General features: G+C 35.8%; 1 protein-coding gene across 3 annotated transcripts in view; it reads left to right on the top strand.

Annotated features, from left to right (window-relative positions):
- The window catches only part of LOC149602857 (band 7 protein AGAP004871-like), a 69,333-nt gene extending 56,928 nt beyond the window's left edge, over positions 1 to 12,405 (top strand). For 2 of the 3 annotated variants that reach the window (XM_089860178.1, XM_089860180.1), the window contains 3 exons: positions 5,094 to 5,149; positions 6,429 to 6,507; positions 8,513 to 12,405. In XM_089860178.1, the coding sequence (XP_089716304.1) occupies positions 5,094 to 5,149; positions 6,429 to 6,507; positions 8,513 to 8,719 (342 nt within the window). In that variant the 3' untranslated portion in view covers positions 8,720 to 12,405. Of the gene's footprint in view, positions 1 to 5,093; positions 5,150 to 5,565; positions 5,622 to 6,428; positions 6,508 to 8,512 lie in introns of all 3 variants that reach the window. The other variant, XM_089860179.1, reaches the window with a different exon arrangement.
- Positions 12,406 to 17,599: the final 5,194 nt, after the last annotated feature.

The following is a 17,599-nucleotide window of genomic DNA, read 5'->3' as shown; positions in this document are numbered from 1 at the left end:
AACTTTTATATAGTTAATTGCCCTTTTTTCAATTCAAAGCGGCACGGAATATTTTTTTTTTTTTGGTTTCTGGGTGTGTTATAGTTCCATAATTACAAAAATTTCGCAAAATCACAGCTTCTAATTGGGTAATTAACTGTTAGAATAAAATAATTAACTATTTATTTTTCATGTTTCTATGATTTTGTGTTACATTTTCATGAGGATCGATATATTGGTGAAAAGTAGCTTTAATACCACAACGTCTAAAATTAACTTATTGTTAAGCTTTAAAAGAAACTGCGGCTTTTTTGTTCAACAATTGCATAATTCTACGTTACCAATTAAACCTAGCTAGAAACATTTCTCAATAAGGAGCTAGCGCCATTTTCTTCCTCTAGTTTCTTCTTTTGTTGCATCTAATAAACTGTTCAGAGCGTCTATTGAAATACAAAAGCTAGGAGTGAGATTGAGTTCTAGCAAAGGTTTCCCTCTATATCGAGTTTTTTTAAGCTCTATGAAAATGTGGCTCAACTATAGGTGATAACACTATCATAAAATGGCTATGAAATGTCGTTAATATTACTGAGGAATAACAATTAAGAATGCAGTTGTTTTAATAGTGGCGCTTTTTTCGGCGGCACTATTATTAACAATGATAACGAATCTCTATATAATTGCAATTGGAAGTAATATTAACCTTCTTCTTAAACTATGGAATAACTATGAAGGGAGTTCTCGTGAGTTAGTCATAAACTAGGATATCATGATAGTTCAGGTATCCTGAGCTCCTCTTTATCAAGCTAGTAACAAAAAATGTGCGTACCTTGACATACATTTAGAAAGTGAAATCGATAATTCACAACTTATCGAAATAATCAGAAATAAATGAACCGAAGTTAGTGATAAGAGTAAATTTTTTGACTCCTGATACGACTTAAATATGTTTTTCAACCCTAGGATTATGAAAATAGAAAAGAACCCAATACCACACTTATACATGATTTATGAAATGTTATACCAGGAATGTATGGAGGGGGTTGGAATGGCTAAAGGGGCTCCCGGTGTTCCGTTGATGGTGGAAACATATGGCGAGGCCTTATTTATTCGTTTTTTTAAGTGTAGCTCCTCCCCCATCATCGGCTTAGCCATCTCCTGAAGTCGGTAAATGTCTAGTCACTTCAAACTAGGGACCGAGCGGATAAAGGGGGAGTTAGTAGAAGAATTTTCACTTTTTTGGCAGCCAATGAAAATATTTAAGCGGGAAATAATCGTATTTAGTCAGTCTATGACGTCGCTATCATAAAATAAGCCAAGATGTTTCCAAGATCATTTCACGCCTATTATGATTTGACCTTAGCCATTCTTTGCACTTCATTCTAGGAGAGCGGTCGCTCTCTTAGATAAGACTTGATACCGCCTCTAATGCTAAAGGAGGGTTCTTTGATTGGCCGTAACGTTTTTCGTATTGTGTTTGCTGCTTTGAAACTTTGCCAGTGAACTAAAATTTGGACCCTAATTTTGTGGTTAAAATTTCAAAGAGATCCAACTAATAGTTAATTCTATAAAGAAAAAAGTTGTTAAGGGTGGTTTAAGAATCCATAAAATGAATCCGACATTTGGTGAAAGATACTATATTCTTCCATAGAGATAACATGGGATTTTTTTTGAATAATGACCTTCTCTAGGAAGGCATATAAAGAAAACTATTCATTCGTTACGTTTGGGAGCCATCTTAAATGAAAGATAACATTCCATAGAAGTGCCTTTCCTTAGTTTCATTAATATAAATTAAGTTTAAGTATTGATTTTTATCATTATTAACAAATACTTTGACTTACGTTGTTTTGGGTATTAGAATTACGGCGTTTTACCACTGTTAGAGACACGCATTTTAGCCCTAATTTTTTATATGGGACTTACGGCGTTTTTGTCGTGATTCACGCCGTTAGAGGGATATTAAGCAAGAAAAACATGGCGTTTGAGCTCGGGTGCTTGTAGGTACTTGTGGGTACTAGTGGGTAATTGTAGGTGCTTGTGGGTACTTGTGGGTACTTGTAGGTGCTTGTGGGTACTTGTGGGTACTTGTAGGTGCTTGTGGGTGCTTGTGGGTACTTGTAGGTGCTTGTGGGTACTTGTAGGTGCTTGTGGGTACTTGTAGGTGCTTGTGGGTACTTGTAGGTAATTGTAGGTGCTTGTGGGTACTTGTGGGTACTTGTAGGTGCTTGTGGGTGCTTGTAGGTACTTGTAGGTGCTTTTGGGTACTTGTGGGTTCTTGTGGGTGCTTGTAGGTACTTGTGGGCTCTTGTGGGTACTTGTGGGTGCTTGTAGGTACTTGTGGGTACTTGTGGGTGCTTGTAGGTGCTTGGTGGTGTTTGAAGGTACTTGTGGGTGCTTGTAGGTAGTTGTGGGTACTTTTGGGATCGTCTTTATGAAGTTTTAAGGATATCTGAATTTCATATTGGGCTTATGACAATTTTGAGCTAAATGTTAAACGGTCACAAATCAGCATTTTTAAAAATTTTGTAAAATTGTCAATTTGGACCTATTTCTGGAATTTTTAGGGGGGCGCCTCGCGTTTCAATAAATGATTGTAAAAAATTGTATTATGTTAATTACAATAAGAATCCCAATTTTTTTGATTTACGTTTTTTTGAAGTATCATTATAAATAAATGTCTGATTGAGCTAAAGTTATGGTCCTCTTTATATATGTTTCTGCTTAGTGCAGATTTTGAAAATGTAAAACAGTTTCTTAACATTCTTAATTAAAATGAAGACTGAAGGAACAGATATTAATCAAAAATGTCTTGATTAGAATCAAGACCTAAAAAGTATCGATAAGACTGAGGCTATCACTTGTCTGAAGGATCAGATATTAATTTTTCTTTTTAATTGAAACTTAAATGCATGCTTAAGAAAAAACAACGTTCCATTACCGTTTTCCGTTGAAATAAATTATTTTACTGGTAATCAATTTCAAAAATTTACTTATCTCGGCTTTTCGACCACAATTCCATTCCCCGAAAACATTTTATCATTACATTAATTACTTTTGGGAGATAACGTGTCAAAACAACCTATAAAACAATAAAAATCTGTAATAGCGGTCTTTTAGCCATGACAACAACCTTTAAAAGTTACAAGGACTATATAACCCTTTCGAGACTAACAGGACCTGAGCAAACTATAGCTTAACCTGCTATTAGTACGACCAGGGAGAATTGATGTAAACTGGAGTTGAAATTTCATCATGTGCGACCTGCGGCCCTGAAACTCTCCCATAGTACCAGTGTGTGTAGAACATAAATTTTTCGCTGTTATCTGCCAAAATCAATCTTTCTTGGTAGTGCCGCCTCCTCACTTGAAATTTTCATGATAAATTAAGGTTTGAAATAACAAAATTCTAGATTACTATTTTTACTACCATGTCCCTCTGCTAACTTGAAGCAAACTTTCCTCTCTTTTTGCTGCTCATTACCGGTGCCATTCCCTTGACTTTCTGTTCGTTATAACTACTATCATGAGTTTATTTATTTCAAACCAAAATATAAAAAAATGGATTCATTTTTCTTTTGTGCTACTTAGAATTTACAAATGTTTATCAAATAGTCTCTAACCATTGTTAGAAACTATAAATTGGGCAGTAACACTGATCAGGGACGGTCCATAAACTACGTCACGCGAAAAAAAGCATTTTCTGACCCCCCCGTCCCCCCAGATCACGCTTCGTCACGTTTTCTCAGACCCCTCCCCTAAAAACCACGTCACATTTCTTTAACCACCCCCCTCCGCACTATGATTTGTCTTAATTTACAAATTTAATTTGATTAATTTCTTGAGTGATATGCCGCCCCCTCAGAAATATTTTGCTCGGCTGAAAAATCGAAGTTCTCTTCCGTTTTAAGCTTTTTCCCTCTGATTGACCTTTAGAATTTAATGTCTGGATGTGCTTTTTATAAGCTTCAAAAAAGTTCCATAAAGCTTAGTTAAAGGGGCACACTTTTTAGGTTTCGACACTGTCACCGAAAACAGACTAATCGAGCTTGAGATTCAGAAAATTTGCCAAAGAAACGAAACCATTTCAATCGGCAGGAGGATTTGATTCATCTTCACAAATAATAGGGGCGAATAAACAGAGACATAAGAGAGTTTACGCTGTTTATTTTAAATGCGCTATTTAAATTGGCTATAAAAAGGTGTAAATAGTAGATAATTGCTTAAATTTTCTATTATTTAAGCGATGATGGAATAACAATTTTGGTAAATTATTGTAAGGGTGGACTATGCTGTCTTTCTTCTTCTATAACATAAGAGAGCCAATCGGCCTCTTACTGACTTCGTAACAAAATCAATGCTAAATGTGACGTCACGCATCGAAGAACCCCTCCCTCCCCCTTGTCATGGACCGTCACAAATTTAGAAACCCCCTCCCCCCCATAAGAGTGTGACGTAGTTTATGGACGGTCCCTCATGCCCTGAACTATGAGAAAGAACAATACGACGGTTGACTAAAGTACACTTGATATTACATCATTTTGCTAAACCGCGAGTAAAAATCTTACTGTCCCTATTGAATTTGGCACCATTGGTTTTATAATAATTAAAATGTTCCACTGCGAAGCGTGCGGGTCATGAATGGGGATGTAACGTCTTTAGGAACCTTTTAAAACGCAAAACCATATACGTACTTTCCGAAAAGTAATTAATGTAATGATAAAATGTTTTCGGGGAATAAAATTGTGGTCGAAAAGCCGAGATAAGTAAATTTTTGAAATTGATTACCAGTAAAATAATTTATTTCAACGGAAAACGGTAATGGAACGTTGTTTTTTCTTAAGCATGCATTTAAGTTTCAATTAAAAAGAAAAATTAATATCTGATCCTTCAGACAAGTGATAGCCTCAGTCTTATCGATACTTTTTAGGTCTTGATTCTAATCAAGACATTTTTGATTAATATAACTTTGACGTAAGTACAGAGTCCCACATTCATAAGTATTTTTTTTTTTGCTTTTTTGAGTAATTTGCCAAAATATTTCCAATTTTATTTTTTCAAAATAAATAAATTTTTTTTTTTTTTTTGAATTTTTGTGCCTAATCCTTTTTCGAGCAGAATTACCTTGACGAAGGTACGGATCCTTGGGGAATTAAAGTGGAACGAGTGGAAATGTGAGTGAAGTAAAACCAAGCTGCGTCAAAACCATTTATTTTGACCCATAAAGTAGGCATATACTCCACTTTAAAACACAACAACATGACAGCAAAGATTTGTACAAAAACTTATGAAAAGTCGGTTTAGTTTTATGGAATGAAAGCGGTAAAATTTATCACGAGACGGACATAAGCGGATAGTGATGGTATAAAATGGAAACTATTTTCTTCTTTCACTTTAAAGAATCCTTATTAGCGATTGATCGCGATGGTCTGTTGCGAACGTTTATTGATATGTGATGCACCTCTATGGTTTTCTTTTCTTTTGTACTTCTTTTCTTTTATTTTTTATTTATTTTTTTGTGTTCTAAATCTATTTCTCTATTTTCTTCTCGCCATTTTCGTGGTAAAACCTTTGCGTTACTTACCATCAGAAATCTCTAGCCGAGCCAACCTCAGGATGGGGAATAAGAGTGGAACGAACAGAAATGTGAGTCGAGATTCTGTAATAAAAGTTAAAGAAATAAGATTGACTGAAAGCAAATTTCCAATTTTGAAAATTGCGTTTTAAATTTAGAAATAGTTCTAATACTTGATTGGCTGCAATAAAATCAGTGTTCGCCGGTGATCATTTCACTTCTGTGTGACCACATTTTACATGATCAAAAAATTTATATTATATATTTCACTTCGACAATGATAGGGTTTATACGGGTTATAATTCTAAACAATTTCTATTATAAAAATATATTAACCCGCCAGTTAGAAAAATCTACTTAGTTTCATTGTCCTCGGATATTTTTAATTAATATGCGTGCCGCTTTTAGCTAAGCGCACCACAAACCTTACAATAGATCTTTTTTAATACGGCCACGCACCACAAACCTTACAATAGATCTTTTTTAATACGGCCAGTTAATCAGAAATGTATAGTGATTAACTGGATTAGAAGACGGTGATTAACATATTGAACGAAATTGGTTCTTGGTCGCATTACTTTTACGATCCTGCTATAAGAAAACCGTAAAATAAATACGAAATCTGAAATAATTTTCTGTTAAATTACGGCGTCTTCACATAAATTAAAACCATCGCAGACAATTTCATTTCTCCTTCTTTGCAACTCTGTTTTAAACATGTTTAGATTTTCCCAATTTAACTGTCTTCAAAATCGAGTTTTTGTCTAAACTAATGCATCATGAATTGAAAAATGCAAATTTAGACATTTTACTCGTTAAACACTTCATAAATATATGTGTCATCTAAGGATAACTTTTACTTATTTTTATGTCAATAGCAAGGACGTTCGATTGCCAGTACAACTGCAAAGAGCCATGGCTGCCGAAGCTGAAGCTGCCAGAGAAGCCAGAGCAAAGGTAAAATGAGATGCAGATTTATAATAAAAGTTCAAATAAATGACAGCGAAACTACAATCTGCAGATAACTAGAAGACAAATTAGCCTAAGAATCATCAAGATTTAAACCACGACGTATAAATAAAATATATTAAATCACCCTGTGACGTGAAATTTAAATGAATTATAATTAATTACAATGATCAACCATCTTTATTCGTTTTTCAAAATTAGTATAAGTTAAGGCTTAATTAGACTGCGGCGGTGAAGTCGCCTTGCTAGCTTAATTGGACTGTTTGCATGTGCCAAGGAACAAGTAAAAGATTCGCGGGTTTGGTTTTAAAATTTTAGTTTCGTATATTATTGTCGAGATGACACCACTTCGTTAGGACCTTTTTTAGTTATAGTTTTCTCGGTATCAATGATGCCTTGGTGATAACAAATGTGGATGAGAGGGAAAGTATGACGATGGCCATAGAGCCTGGGTTAAAAAACGCGGACATCAAAGTTTCGCCAATAACTATTTAGTTTACTAGTGACTGATGGACTTGCAAACTCGCGACTGAAAGTAGTTCAGATATTTATGCTCCTTGGTTTAACCATAGCCCACTCGATCACGCGCATCACGACGCAAGCTGCTCGCACTATAGATTAATTACCGAGATTACACAATAGCAGACGACGGTAACCGCGTAACCGCGAATTAACACAAGACCTATTTTAAGGGAGTGAACAGTCCCAGTATAGCTACGCCAATAAAACGGTCAACTACGGCGAAACTCTGATGACTCGCGACTTTTGGCCATTTTCATACTTTTCCTCTCATCCACTTTTGGTGATAATGATCCAGTAAGCTATGCTTTAGGACTCTTGGCATGCCCTTGGCGGTACTTGTCGTCTATTTTAATATTCGAAGTCTTCGTTGAAAAAGCCACCATTACCGTGAAATGGTTTAATTCGTCTGCTCTCCCGTCTGAACAGGGAAATGAGCATACCAAAGCTTTCGAAACGAAATTAACACAGCGACCGACGGGAACTTAAATTTTAGTCTACTCTAAGTGGGCCTTAACCACCTATTTATCAGAAGTTCTAACAAACATGCATATTATTTAAGAATAGTTCCAAGTAAACCAAACAGGAGTATTATGAAACCTTTTTAACCAACTCTACCTCTAACCCTAAACCGTAATCCATAGCCGTCTCACTCGGGCCTCGGCCAAGAAATATGATTAATATACAGCGATCCTGTCGGTTTGAAATAGGATTAGTATTTGTAGTAGAAATTGAATTTTGTAGAGCGGAAATGACTGAAGTCAACTAGGAACAATCAAAGAACATGGGCTAATATCGCAACGTATCCTGCTTGGTTGTTCTACTTCCACTTTTTTGCACGAACAAAGGCTATATCATCCGCTGTCATTCAAAAATTATTTCTGCCAGCTGTCGACAACTAGGGTAGTCGAGGGCAATCAGGCTTTTAATATTGCCCTAAAAAACAAGGCTTATCAGGTCATACACTTTTCTACATGACAAAGTGATACTAAGACTAAGTTCGATTATATCCGTTAGGGTGTTGTCTCCCTTTAGAGAGACAACACGGATGGTGGAAGCTATGCTAGCATTGCGCTCGATTACCCTAATAAAAAATTTGGATTTATTTTACTCAAAATAAAAATATCCATTCCAAATAGAGTTACTTAGTTTTATCGCTGTTAATTCACTGATCTGATACTATTGGTAAACACTAATTACCCTCTCATTCCTACTATTTATAGACAATAAATTATATTCTAAATAATATTTTGAAATCTAAATCTATATGTAAATGACATGACTAATAATCAACACCCAGTTCGAACCGCTTTACCTAGAAGATTTAACATTTGCAGAGACGTTACTCTTAAATAGTAACATGCACTAAGAAAGTTTTTCAATCCTCGGCCATCTTGAAAAATGACGACCAGAAATGCAACGCTAGCTTTTTTGCGGCTAGTAATTTATGTATAAAAACCTTTTTTTCCTTTAGGTTATTGCTGCTGAAGGTGAACAGAAAGCTTCTCGGGCGCTTAAGGAAGCCGCTGACGTGATATCGGAATCGCCGGCTGCCATCCAGCTAAGATACCTCCAGACCCTGAACACCATTTCGGCCGAGAAAAACTCAACAATCATTTTCCCGCTGCCGATCGACTTTTTGTCGACATTTGTCAAAAGGTCGCCGAAGGTCGCCGAGTGAAAACGACATCAGTTTCAGCAGAAGAGCTAAATCTAAAACCAATAGTTTTTACATTATTTATACACACTATCTGTTCACGCAGGAAACTATAAATAACAAACCATAAATCTTAGAATTATAATAAGTATTTATTCAAACCAATAATTGCCGATAGGTTTACTGAAAAAACTAGAAGCCTGCATATTTCAATATATTTTATAAGAAAAAACTACTCTAATGATCAAAGCGAGTTTCATAAAATTACTCTTCTATAAACTCTTCAATTCGATTTTAAGCAGTTTCATAAAACTTTTTCTACCGTTTAAGTAACAATTTCTTAGTAAAATAAATAGAAAAAAACGTTACACTTCATTTAAAATTTAACAGATTTGTTTAATATTGGTCATTTTTAACATATCTTAAAAAATTCATATACTTGACGTAGTAAAGAATATTTTAAGTGCTTCTCTGTTTGCTTAAATTAATTAAATTAATGTTTCCTTTATTAATTTATGTATAAACTAAATCTTAATCACTAAGACTGGAAAAACTACTAACATATATTTATTATAAACTAAAGTATACGACTACAGTCATAAACTGTATCATTGCATAAAAATGCACTATTGTTTAAGAAGCACCAAAAGTGATTAGGTCCTTTTTCAATGTGATTAGACTCATTAAAAAGGATTTAATCGTCATACAGTTATTTTATTTGAGTATTATTTACGTGTTTTATATACGAGTAGGTTTGCATAATTATGACAATATCATGTTTAGATCGCGATAAGATTAATTACAAAGTAACTAATTATTTTTAGACTGCGATTAGATTAATCAAATCACGATTACAACGATTATACATTGGGTCTCCTTCTCAAAATCTGCAACCAAGATATGGATGTTGCGTAGTCAATGAAAAACAGGTCCAATGCGTGATTGTGCTCCTCGCCAGAAATAAAACTAGATTTGGTAATATGGTAATATAGTAATATTGTAGTAAAGTATTTAAAAAAGTAATTTTGAGATGTTTAATTGAGAAAGAATTCCATACGGGAATTTCTTTTGTTTATTAGAATTTTTAGAAATGCAATTAAGGATTTATATTTCTTAAAATTCGTAATCAACATTGTTCCATGAGTCGGGTTCCGAGTCTAACTGTATTTGTGCCTGACCGACTGCACTGGCTTATAATCAAATAATTCTTTTTAGTAGTAAAACAGGAGTTCAATTACATTTTTTAAACATCACTTTCATTATATAACAATAGTTACCTTACCTTGAAAACCTAATAATATGTTTCAAAGTAGACATTGCACATTGCCTTTTTCCAACTTGGTTAAAAAAATTTCAAAAGACTTTTTTCAGGCATTATGTTTAGTAATTTTCAAATGCTTATTTCAACTTTATATGACAGCATTAAAAGTAAACAATACCTTTTTTAAGAATTGTGTTGAAAACCCGTGTTATCCCAACGTAACACCAGTGTATTGCGGGGCTAGCACATACAGGGAGATGCGGAACCTGAACAGCGGATATATATTAATTTAGTCTTCTAGTTTAATAAGATAAACACTGCATGTTTTTCACTTAAAACTGAGTCATAGTATGCTTTATATTTTAGTCATAAATTCTAAATTGGGCCAAGTTCTAAAACCGGGTTCAGACAAAAAACGATCAAAATTGCGCGGTAAAACGTTTTTACCAGCTTTTGGTGGTTTCGAATGTTGTTAATTGAAGTATACGTCCTGGCCGCGTAAGGCAAGAGAAGAAAGATTTTGAAATTGACTTTCTACTCTATTCATAAAATGCTCAAAATAAATACATTTCCATTATTAAGAACAAACAAAAATATAATATGAAGTGTAACAAGATAAACTATCTCGATGGTAGAAATCGCACAACAAAGCACTTGTTCCGAAAAGGTTACGATCAAATATTTAAATAACTAATGTTGTCAACTAAATTGTTGGTGAAGTTCAAAATATTCAAAAAACTTTACACGAAGTATAAATTTTTATATTGAGCTAAAGGTTTAGTAATACCTTTATTATTCTATGTAAACTTCAATCAGAAAATTAAGCAAGTCATTCAGAACCAAACATACGAAATGGCAAAGAGCACTTTTTAAATGTAAAGCAATGAAAATCTAACGGATCAAGACTATTAGTGTGCTTTGTTTTAGACCAAATGAATCACCTATACTTTTCAAGTCCCATGAAACTGGTGATGGGTTTACTACAAATACATTCTCGTCAAAGAACAGACAGCTAGACGACTAGTGACATTGAATCGTTCTATTAAACATTAAAAATATTCTTAAATGTAGTGCAGACAACTAGGTTTAAAATTCCAAGTGAAGAGCGAAAAATCTTCTCTAGTTCCTGAAACACATTTCTATAATTATATTGATTAAATTAATAATTAAAAAATTAATTAATTGATTAATTATATTGATTAAATTAATAATTAATTAATTAATTAATTGATTAATTATATTGATTGATTGCGTAAACTTTTAGTTCCTGCATTATTAGTAATGTTCTTTCGCAATAAATACGATAACATTACAATAATTGCATTAATTGTAAATGAAGAAAATTATTTTTTATTTTTGTATCGATTGTCTCAAATTGATTTGAATTTATGTATGCTATTTTTATTTTATAATAGTGAATTGAACTGATTGTTTTCAAGACCGCAGAAAGTATTAACTATGAACAAAGACTTTCTATTATCTCTAGTTTTTCGAAAAATATAGCCTCATATTTTTTGTATGATTAATTGGCATATTTGAAAGTTTTTAGATTATTGTTTTCCAATCCTAGTTGTTTGGAAATCGCAACAAAAATACATGTAGAGGTCTTTAATGACTTTTAAAAAAGAACAATATTACTGATCGTTGACGAGATATTTATGAAGTAAATACTTTACTTTTAATTGTTATTGACATTTTTCGTGTTTAGATATTATAATACAGCCATTTTATATTCTTTATTATAAACAGTTCGCCATTATATATTAATAAACTGAAAACGCTTTACGCTTCATTTTACTGACCTTAAAGTCTAAGCTAAATATCAGTAACATGCAAAAAGGAATAGTGATCTAGTGTAATCAAGATGGAAACCAGTGTATTTTTGATTGTATCTTCTTGAACAATTAGAAATGTAGATAAAGTTCGAAATCAGTAGCATGACTTAAGGGAAGAAAAACCGAGAACGATTTTAATAATTTCTTTAATCTTATAGAAGTTCATCCACTATGCCAGAAACAATTGAGGTTAAGGCTGCTCTTTCCTTAATTGTTTCTACCCAGAGGGCGAACTATATATGGTACAAGATAGAATTCAAAAAAAGTGTCTGATAAAAATGTACTAATATGTTATTGAAGCGTACACGATAATTTGCAATGGAAACGTTAGTGATAGTCAAACGTATAACATTACTCTGATGTTGCTAGCACGTCGAAAAGAAAACTGAAACGATACCATTATGTAAGATGGTATAGATATATTGAAAATAAAATTTTAATAAACTATTAAAAATGCCTTATTGTAATTTTTAATGTGGCTGCAATCGGCGGTTTTAATATATATTAACTTTTAAAAACGCTGTACTTTTACTGTGGATAAGATATAGATTATTACACAACGCTTTAATATTTATGATCACCCCAAAAATAAATTGTATGTTATTCAAAGCATTATAACAGTCTTTTTCTTGTAGTCACTAATTAGTTCGTCGTTAAATTAGGAGTCAGTGGTGTACATTTGTTAATGAGATGTTTTCAAAGAATATCTGTACAATTTACCACAATGGTAGGAAACACAATTGAGGGTCACGGGCAAGCAGTGCAGAAAGAACTGGCTATGGAACTTAGCGAAGAGAGAATCGTCTAATCGTTGCCTACGGGATAAGTATTATTCCATAGGCAACGGTCCAATCATGGATTAACTAACGCTAGGGATTGTTCGTTCCCCCAAAAAGATAAAGAATGCATGTTCCAAACGCTCCTAGCAGCAGCTACTATCCCTAACAGGAAGCTATAAGAAAATTTGACGTAAAAATTAAAATACTGCCTAAGTTGGGTGCCGCCATCTTTAAAATCTGCAAAAACCAATCATTTTGCCTGGAGATGGCGCTATATCTACATCCGTTTTGGTCCAATAAATTGGGGGAATGAAGAGGGGAATCAAGGAATATTTCGGAACATGTAGTTGGCGATAGTAATACATGGGAAACACGGTTATTGAACAATCCCTAGCGTTAGTTAATCCATGGTCTAATTCAAGGGTCTGTCCACTCACAGGCCCAATACGCCAGATATCCAAAATATACAATATTTCATACATAAGTCAACGTTAGCCTTCCCCGCGCATTTGATGGTAGTTTTCGAAAAGACGATCCATCATTTAGGAGTAGCGCAAAAACAAAGATCTCTATTGGTTTAGTTCAATCACGAGTGCATCAAGATTCAGCAAATAAACACTAGTTTGAATATTTTTCGAAAGAAGTTCCCTAAACTTCCCTGCTCAGGCTGTTGTATTAATTCCAACAACAGCGAGGTCAGGCTAAATGACTTTATTTTAGTTTTTTATTTAAAATATCACACTATTTGAAGAAATAAGTAAAAGGTAAGAAATATTTACGTTACGACGTCCTTTTCGGTAAATTTACATATTAAGTTGTACGCTTAAACGCCATAATGACCTTTTTAAACTAAGGCTTGGCTCGAACCTTTATACATCATATTGTTATACTTGGAATAATGGATTTTTCGAAATCTACGCAATACCATTTCTATCTTAAACAAGCAACTGAAAAATGTGTATGAGTAAATCTTTTTACAAGGCAGAAGACGGAGGAAACATAGTTTGCATCCAAAATAGTCGGAGCGAATTTTTCCGATTCTCTTTTATCCCTTGTATTTTAAATTGTAAAATTAAAACCTTACCTTATAACTAAAGACAACCTGACAGACTGTCAGAACCACGTTTCAGCCTATTTTTTTGTGTACTAGCCAATCAAAACCGATCCCCCAACCCTTTCATAAAACCATTCGGAGAGAGTTTCTTCACATCTCTCCGCCAGGTCATCAAGGTAGATTCGTGGAAACGCCAATTAGCGCCTAATGGCATCCTAGTCCGGGAGGTCAGAGTCACAAGAAAGCTAAGATGACAATAGGACACCCCTAAAGACATAGAGGGTTGGGGAGTATGGAGACGCGCGGCTTTTAGCACCTTTACGGCGAGTGAAGCTGAATTTTCAGTTATTATATGGCTAAGAACGACCCTCGTTCCTTCTCTACGGCGAGCTTTTATACTCTCCGAGTATGGAAGAGACACTAGCGCCTTCTAAAATGGCGAGGCTAACGCCATCTAGACTACCCAGCCGTGACAATATTAGCAATTTCTGTGACTTGCATAGGCGGTCCGGAAATTGCCAACACATTAGCTCCGATTCGCCAACTGCGAACAACATGACAGACGGATACACATTTACAAACACGTCTTGTGTAATACCTCTCCGTGACGTATTCGTCACTCGGAGAGGTAATAAAGAATCCCAATAGGTAGAAACCGCACAAATAGCGGGATTTTAAATCAAATTTCATATAAAATCGGTCGAATGGGATTCTATTTAATGGGAGACACTGATTGGCCATCATTTCTCAAACATATTCACTTTTGGCAACAAAAGCCAAAGAGCTTCATTCCGTTGCACCCAACGTCCTTTGCAATGATATACTTATTGGAACACCTCTTCCAGGCAATGTAATAGTGTTGTGTTTGTTGGTGTAATAATGATTCACGATTAATTCAAATCAAATACTAGATTTATTAGTTAGCGAGAATCGTACACAAGGGACTGCCTCGGTTGAGGGCCCGAGTAAGAATGTTTTAATCCCAGGAGGGAACGCTCCTGGGCTCTTAATATCAACTATGTGGTGCCCTCTATTGGCGAGTTTAGGAACTTACATTTTATTACATTTATTTATCATTTAAATATTTGTACTTTTGTTATTGGACATAACAATACTTCCCCCTACGTTTGAGACTTTTAGGAATTAATTGATATTCAAGATTTGAGACATTTAAATTTTTAAGTGCTAATTGACATTTAAGAATGAGGTCTCGTGGGAGAGGTAATAATACATGTGCGGTTTGTTCTGGTAAAGTCAACAGAAACTTTCCAGTATTTTAATTTGACGTTGACCCTTTGATGTTGCGATGGACTCTGGGATGCGAGGTGGTTCCGGACGACGTGTTGTTCATGGAATGACGCCAGAGCGTGCTCGAATTCTCTCTGAGGGAATGGATGGAAAAGACGTCTGGTTGATTAGGAGGTTCTGTGTTTTCTTGAGGATCTGTCGAGGTGCTTCCGAGGGATTCCCATAAGAGGTAATCATCAGACGAGGGTGGTGACGGTTTGGATGCGTCATAATTATGGCGTGATCTAAGTTGGCTTTTGTGGCGTCGAATTTCCCCACGAGCGGTCATCACGGTGTACATCATACTGCCTCAACGTCCGGTTATTTCGCCGATCAGCCATTTCTCGCCCTTTCCGTAGCTGTACGCATATACGGCGTCGTGTATTCGGAATGGCGCTTCATCATCGCAGTTGTCTATGTCGGCGTTCGGCGTGACAGTTGAGGGATGACATAAATCGAGGCGGGAGGTAATCTGCCTACCCAACATCAACTCCGCTGGATATTTTCCAGAGTTGTTTGGCGTTCGGCGGTATTGCAAAAGTATACGCGCGATTCGCACTTTCAAGGGTCCATGTTCGTGATGTCGAAATTTGATATTTAGACTTTAGAGCATCAATGGCTTCGGGTGTGTGTGTCGAAATTTTTCGAAAGGTCTCCTTGACGGTGCGTACCCCCCTTTCAGCAAGGCCGTTGCAGGCGGGGTTGTACGGAGCGCATGTAAGGTGTCGAATACCGTTGAGACTTGTGAACGTCGCGAACTCTCTGCTGGTAAAGCAGGGACCATTGTCAGGGACGAGTACTGGCATGATGCCAAAGCGAGATATAAGGTCACGAAAACATGAGATGACAACGTCAGAGGTTTGGGAGGTCGTGACGAAGATCTCCAACCACTTGCTGTAGCTGTCTACGACAATGAAGAGGTACTGGCCTTCGATAGGGCCAGCAAAGTCGGCATGGACGCGAATCCAGGGTTTCGTAGAAGGGGTCCATGGATGGAATGATTTGGCAGGAAGAGCGGCGTGTTTGCGGCAGACGGCGCAGGTTTGAGACAGCGTCTCACGTCCTGATCAATTCTGGACCACCAAATCCGTGAGTGGGCTATTGCCTTCATAAGAACGGTACCCATGAGGGAGATATGAAGTTCTTTTAGCAATGTTTGGCGGTGAGCCACAGGGATAATGACGCGGTTACTCATGAGAAATACGGCGTTGAAGCTTGAGATGTTGCGATCGTAGCTAATCAGTTCGGGTGGAACCTTATTTTTATTTGGGCAGCCCTTTTGTAACAATTTCCCGAGTTGTTGTAACGTTATATCTTTTTTAGTGGCTGCATTGAGCTCGCGAGCAGTGAAAGGACTAATAAGTTTACAGATTTATTAAACTCGTGTTTAAAATTTGGCCTGTTCCCTCGGTGCTGGAAGATTTCCAAATTAGTACTACTTTCGAAAAAAGGTAGAGAAGGAAGCGATCCTAAAGCATATCGCCCATTTTGTCTATTATCGGTTATTGGCAAGGTTTATGATAAACCAGGGATAGATAGACTTTTTTAAGACGGAATGGGTAACAGCGTTATTCGGGTGCGCGTCCAAGTCCACGACCCCCTTACCCGTGACGAAGGGGTATGAAGGAAGAGGCGGGTCTTATTTTTGTTATGGCGTTGTATGTATATCCGGGTCAAATAATCGTCTGCCCCTTCGTCTGCCAAGTTGGAATGGGCTCGGATTGTAATTTTTGAAATAACATTGTTTAAAAATGGAAGTTACACAAGACATAGGGTTTGTAACTGAAAAAAAAACGGGGAAGACCCAAGAAAATTAAAAGTGAGTTAGAATTGAGTAAAAGTCTTCATAGATAATACAGCACAAACAGGTTTCAACCAAACACTAAGCTCACAAAACTCCTGACCATTCACTAAGCCTTGGTTAACTTCATCAAATTCGTTTACAAAATCATGAGGATAGTAGAAATGATTGGCTTAAGAAAGAATTAGCGAACACTTTTCACCCTTACAGATGTACTCCAAATCCAAAACACCGGCACCAAATTCACTAACTACCTTCTTAATTGCTATTAAAAACAATTCCCGAATAATTACCCGACCCTCGCATTTAGACGGCTCCATTTTGAAGCCCTGTGACATGTCCAACTTAGATTACCGGTGGTAGAAGGCCTGCCAACTTCACCCGAGCCCCATGTTAAAAAACGACTAGCAAATTCGCCCCTAGTTCCGACTTTCGCCGTTAGGTGCGCTACCAACCCAGTTTTCCTCCTTATGCTTTTTCTATGGGAAAAAAATTCGGAAGTGGACTCGGTTTTAGAGCATTTTTAATATATTTAACGATTTTTTCGGGGCCGAGTTTTAAATGAGAAGTCAAGTAAGTTCTAATCTATATTTTGAGACCTATTTCATAATTTTCCGTCCGTTATTTGACGAGTAATCAACATTCAAAGTTGGGGTTGTTTTTAAGGCGGAGAAATTAAATTTCTCGTAAAACCTAAGCCTTGGTCCAACGGCGCCATTAAATTTTAATGTAAACTTCCTTCAAGACCGAGGCTTAACTCTAAACGGCGCATTTCTCCGCCTTAAAAACAACCCCAACTTTGAATGTTGATTACTCGTCAAATAACGGACGGAAAATTATGAACTTGGTCTCAAAATATAAATTAAAACTTACTTGACTTCTCATTT

The sequence above is a fragment of the Phalangium opilio genome, unplaced genomic scaffold, assembly GCF_054372755.1.
Source record: "Phalangium opilio isolate 3A_F unplaced genomic scaffold, DU_Popi_V2 ptg000352l_1, whole genome shotgun sequence".
Lineage (NCBI taxonomy): Eukaryota > Metazoa > Arthropoda > Arachnida > Opiliones > Phalangiidae > Phalangium > Phalangium opilio.
The sequence above is the reverse complement of the archived record's forward strand: the minus strand, read 5'-3'. Positions and strand labels throughout refer to the sequence as shown.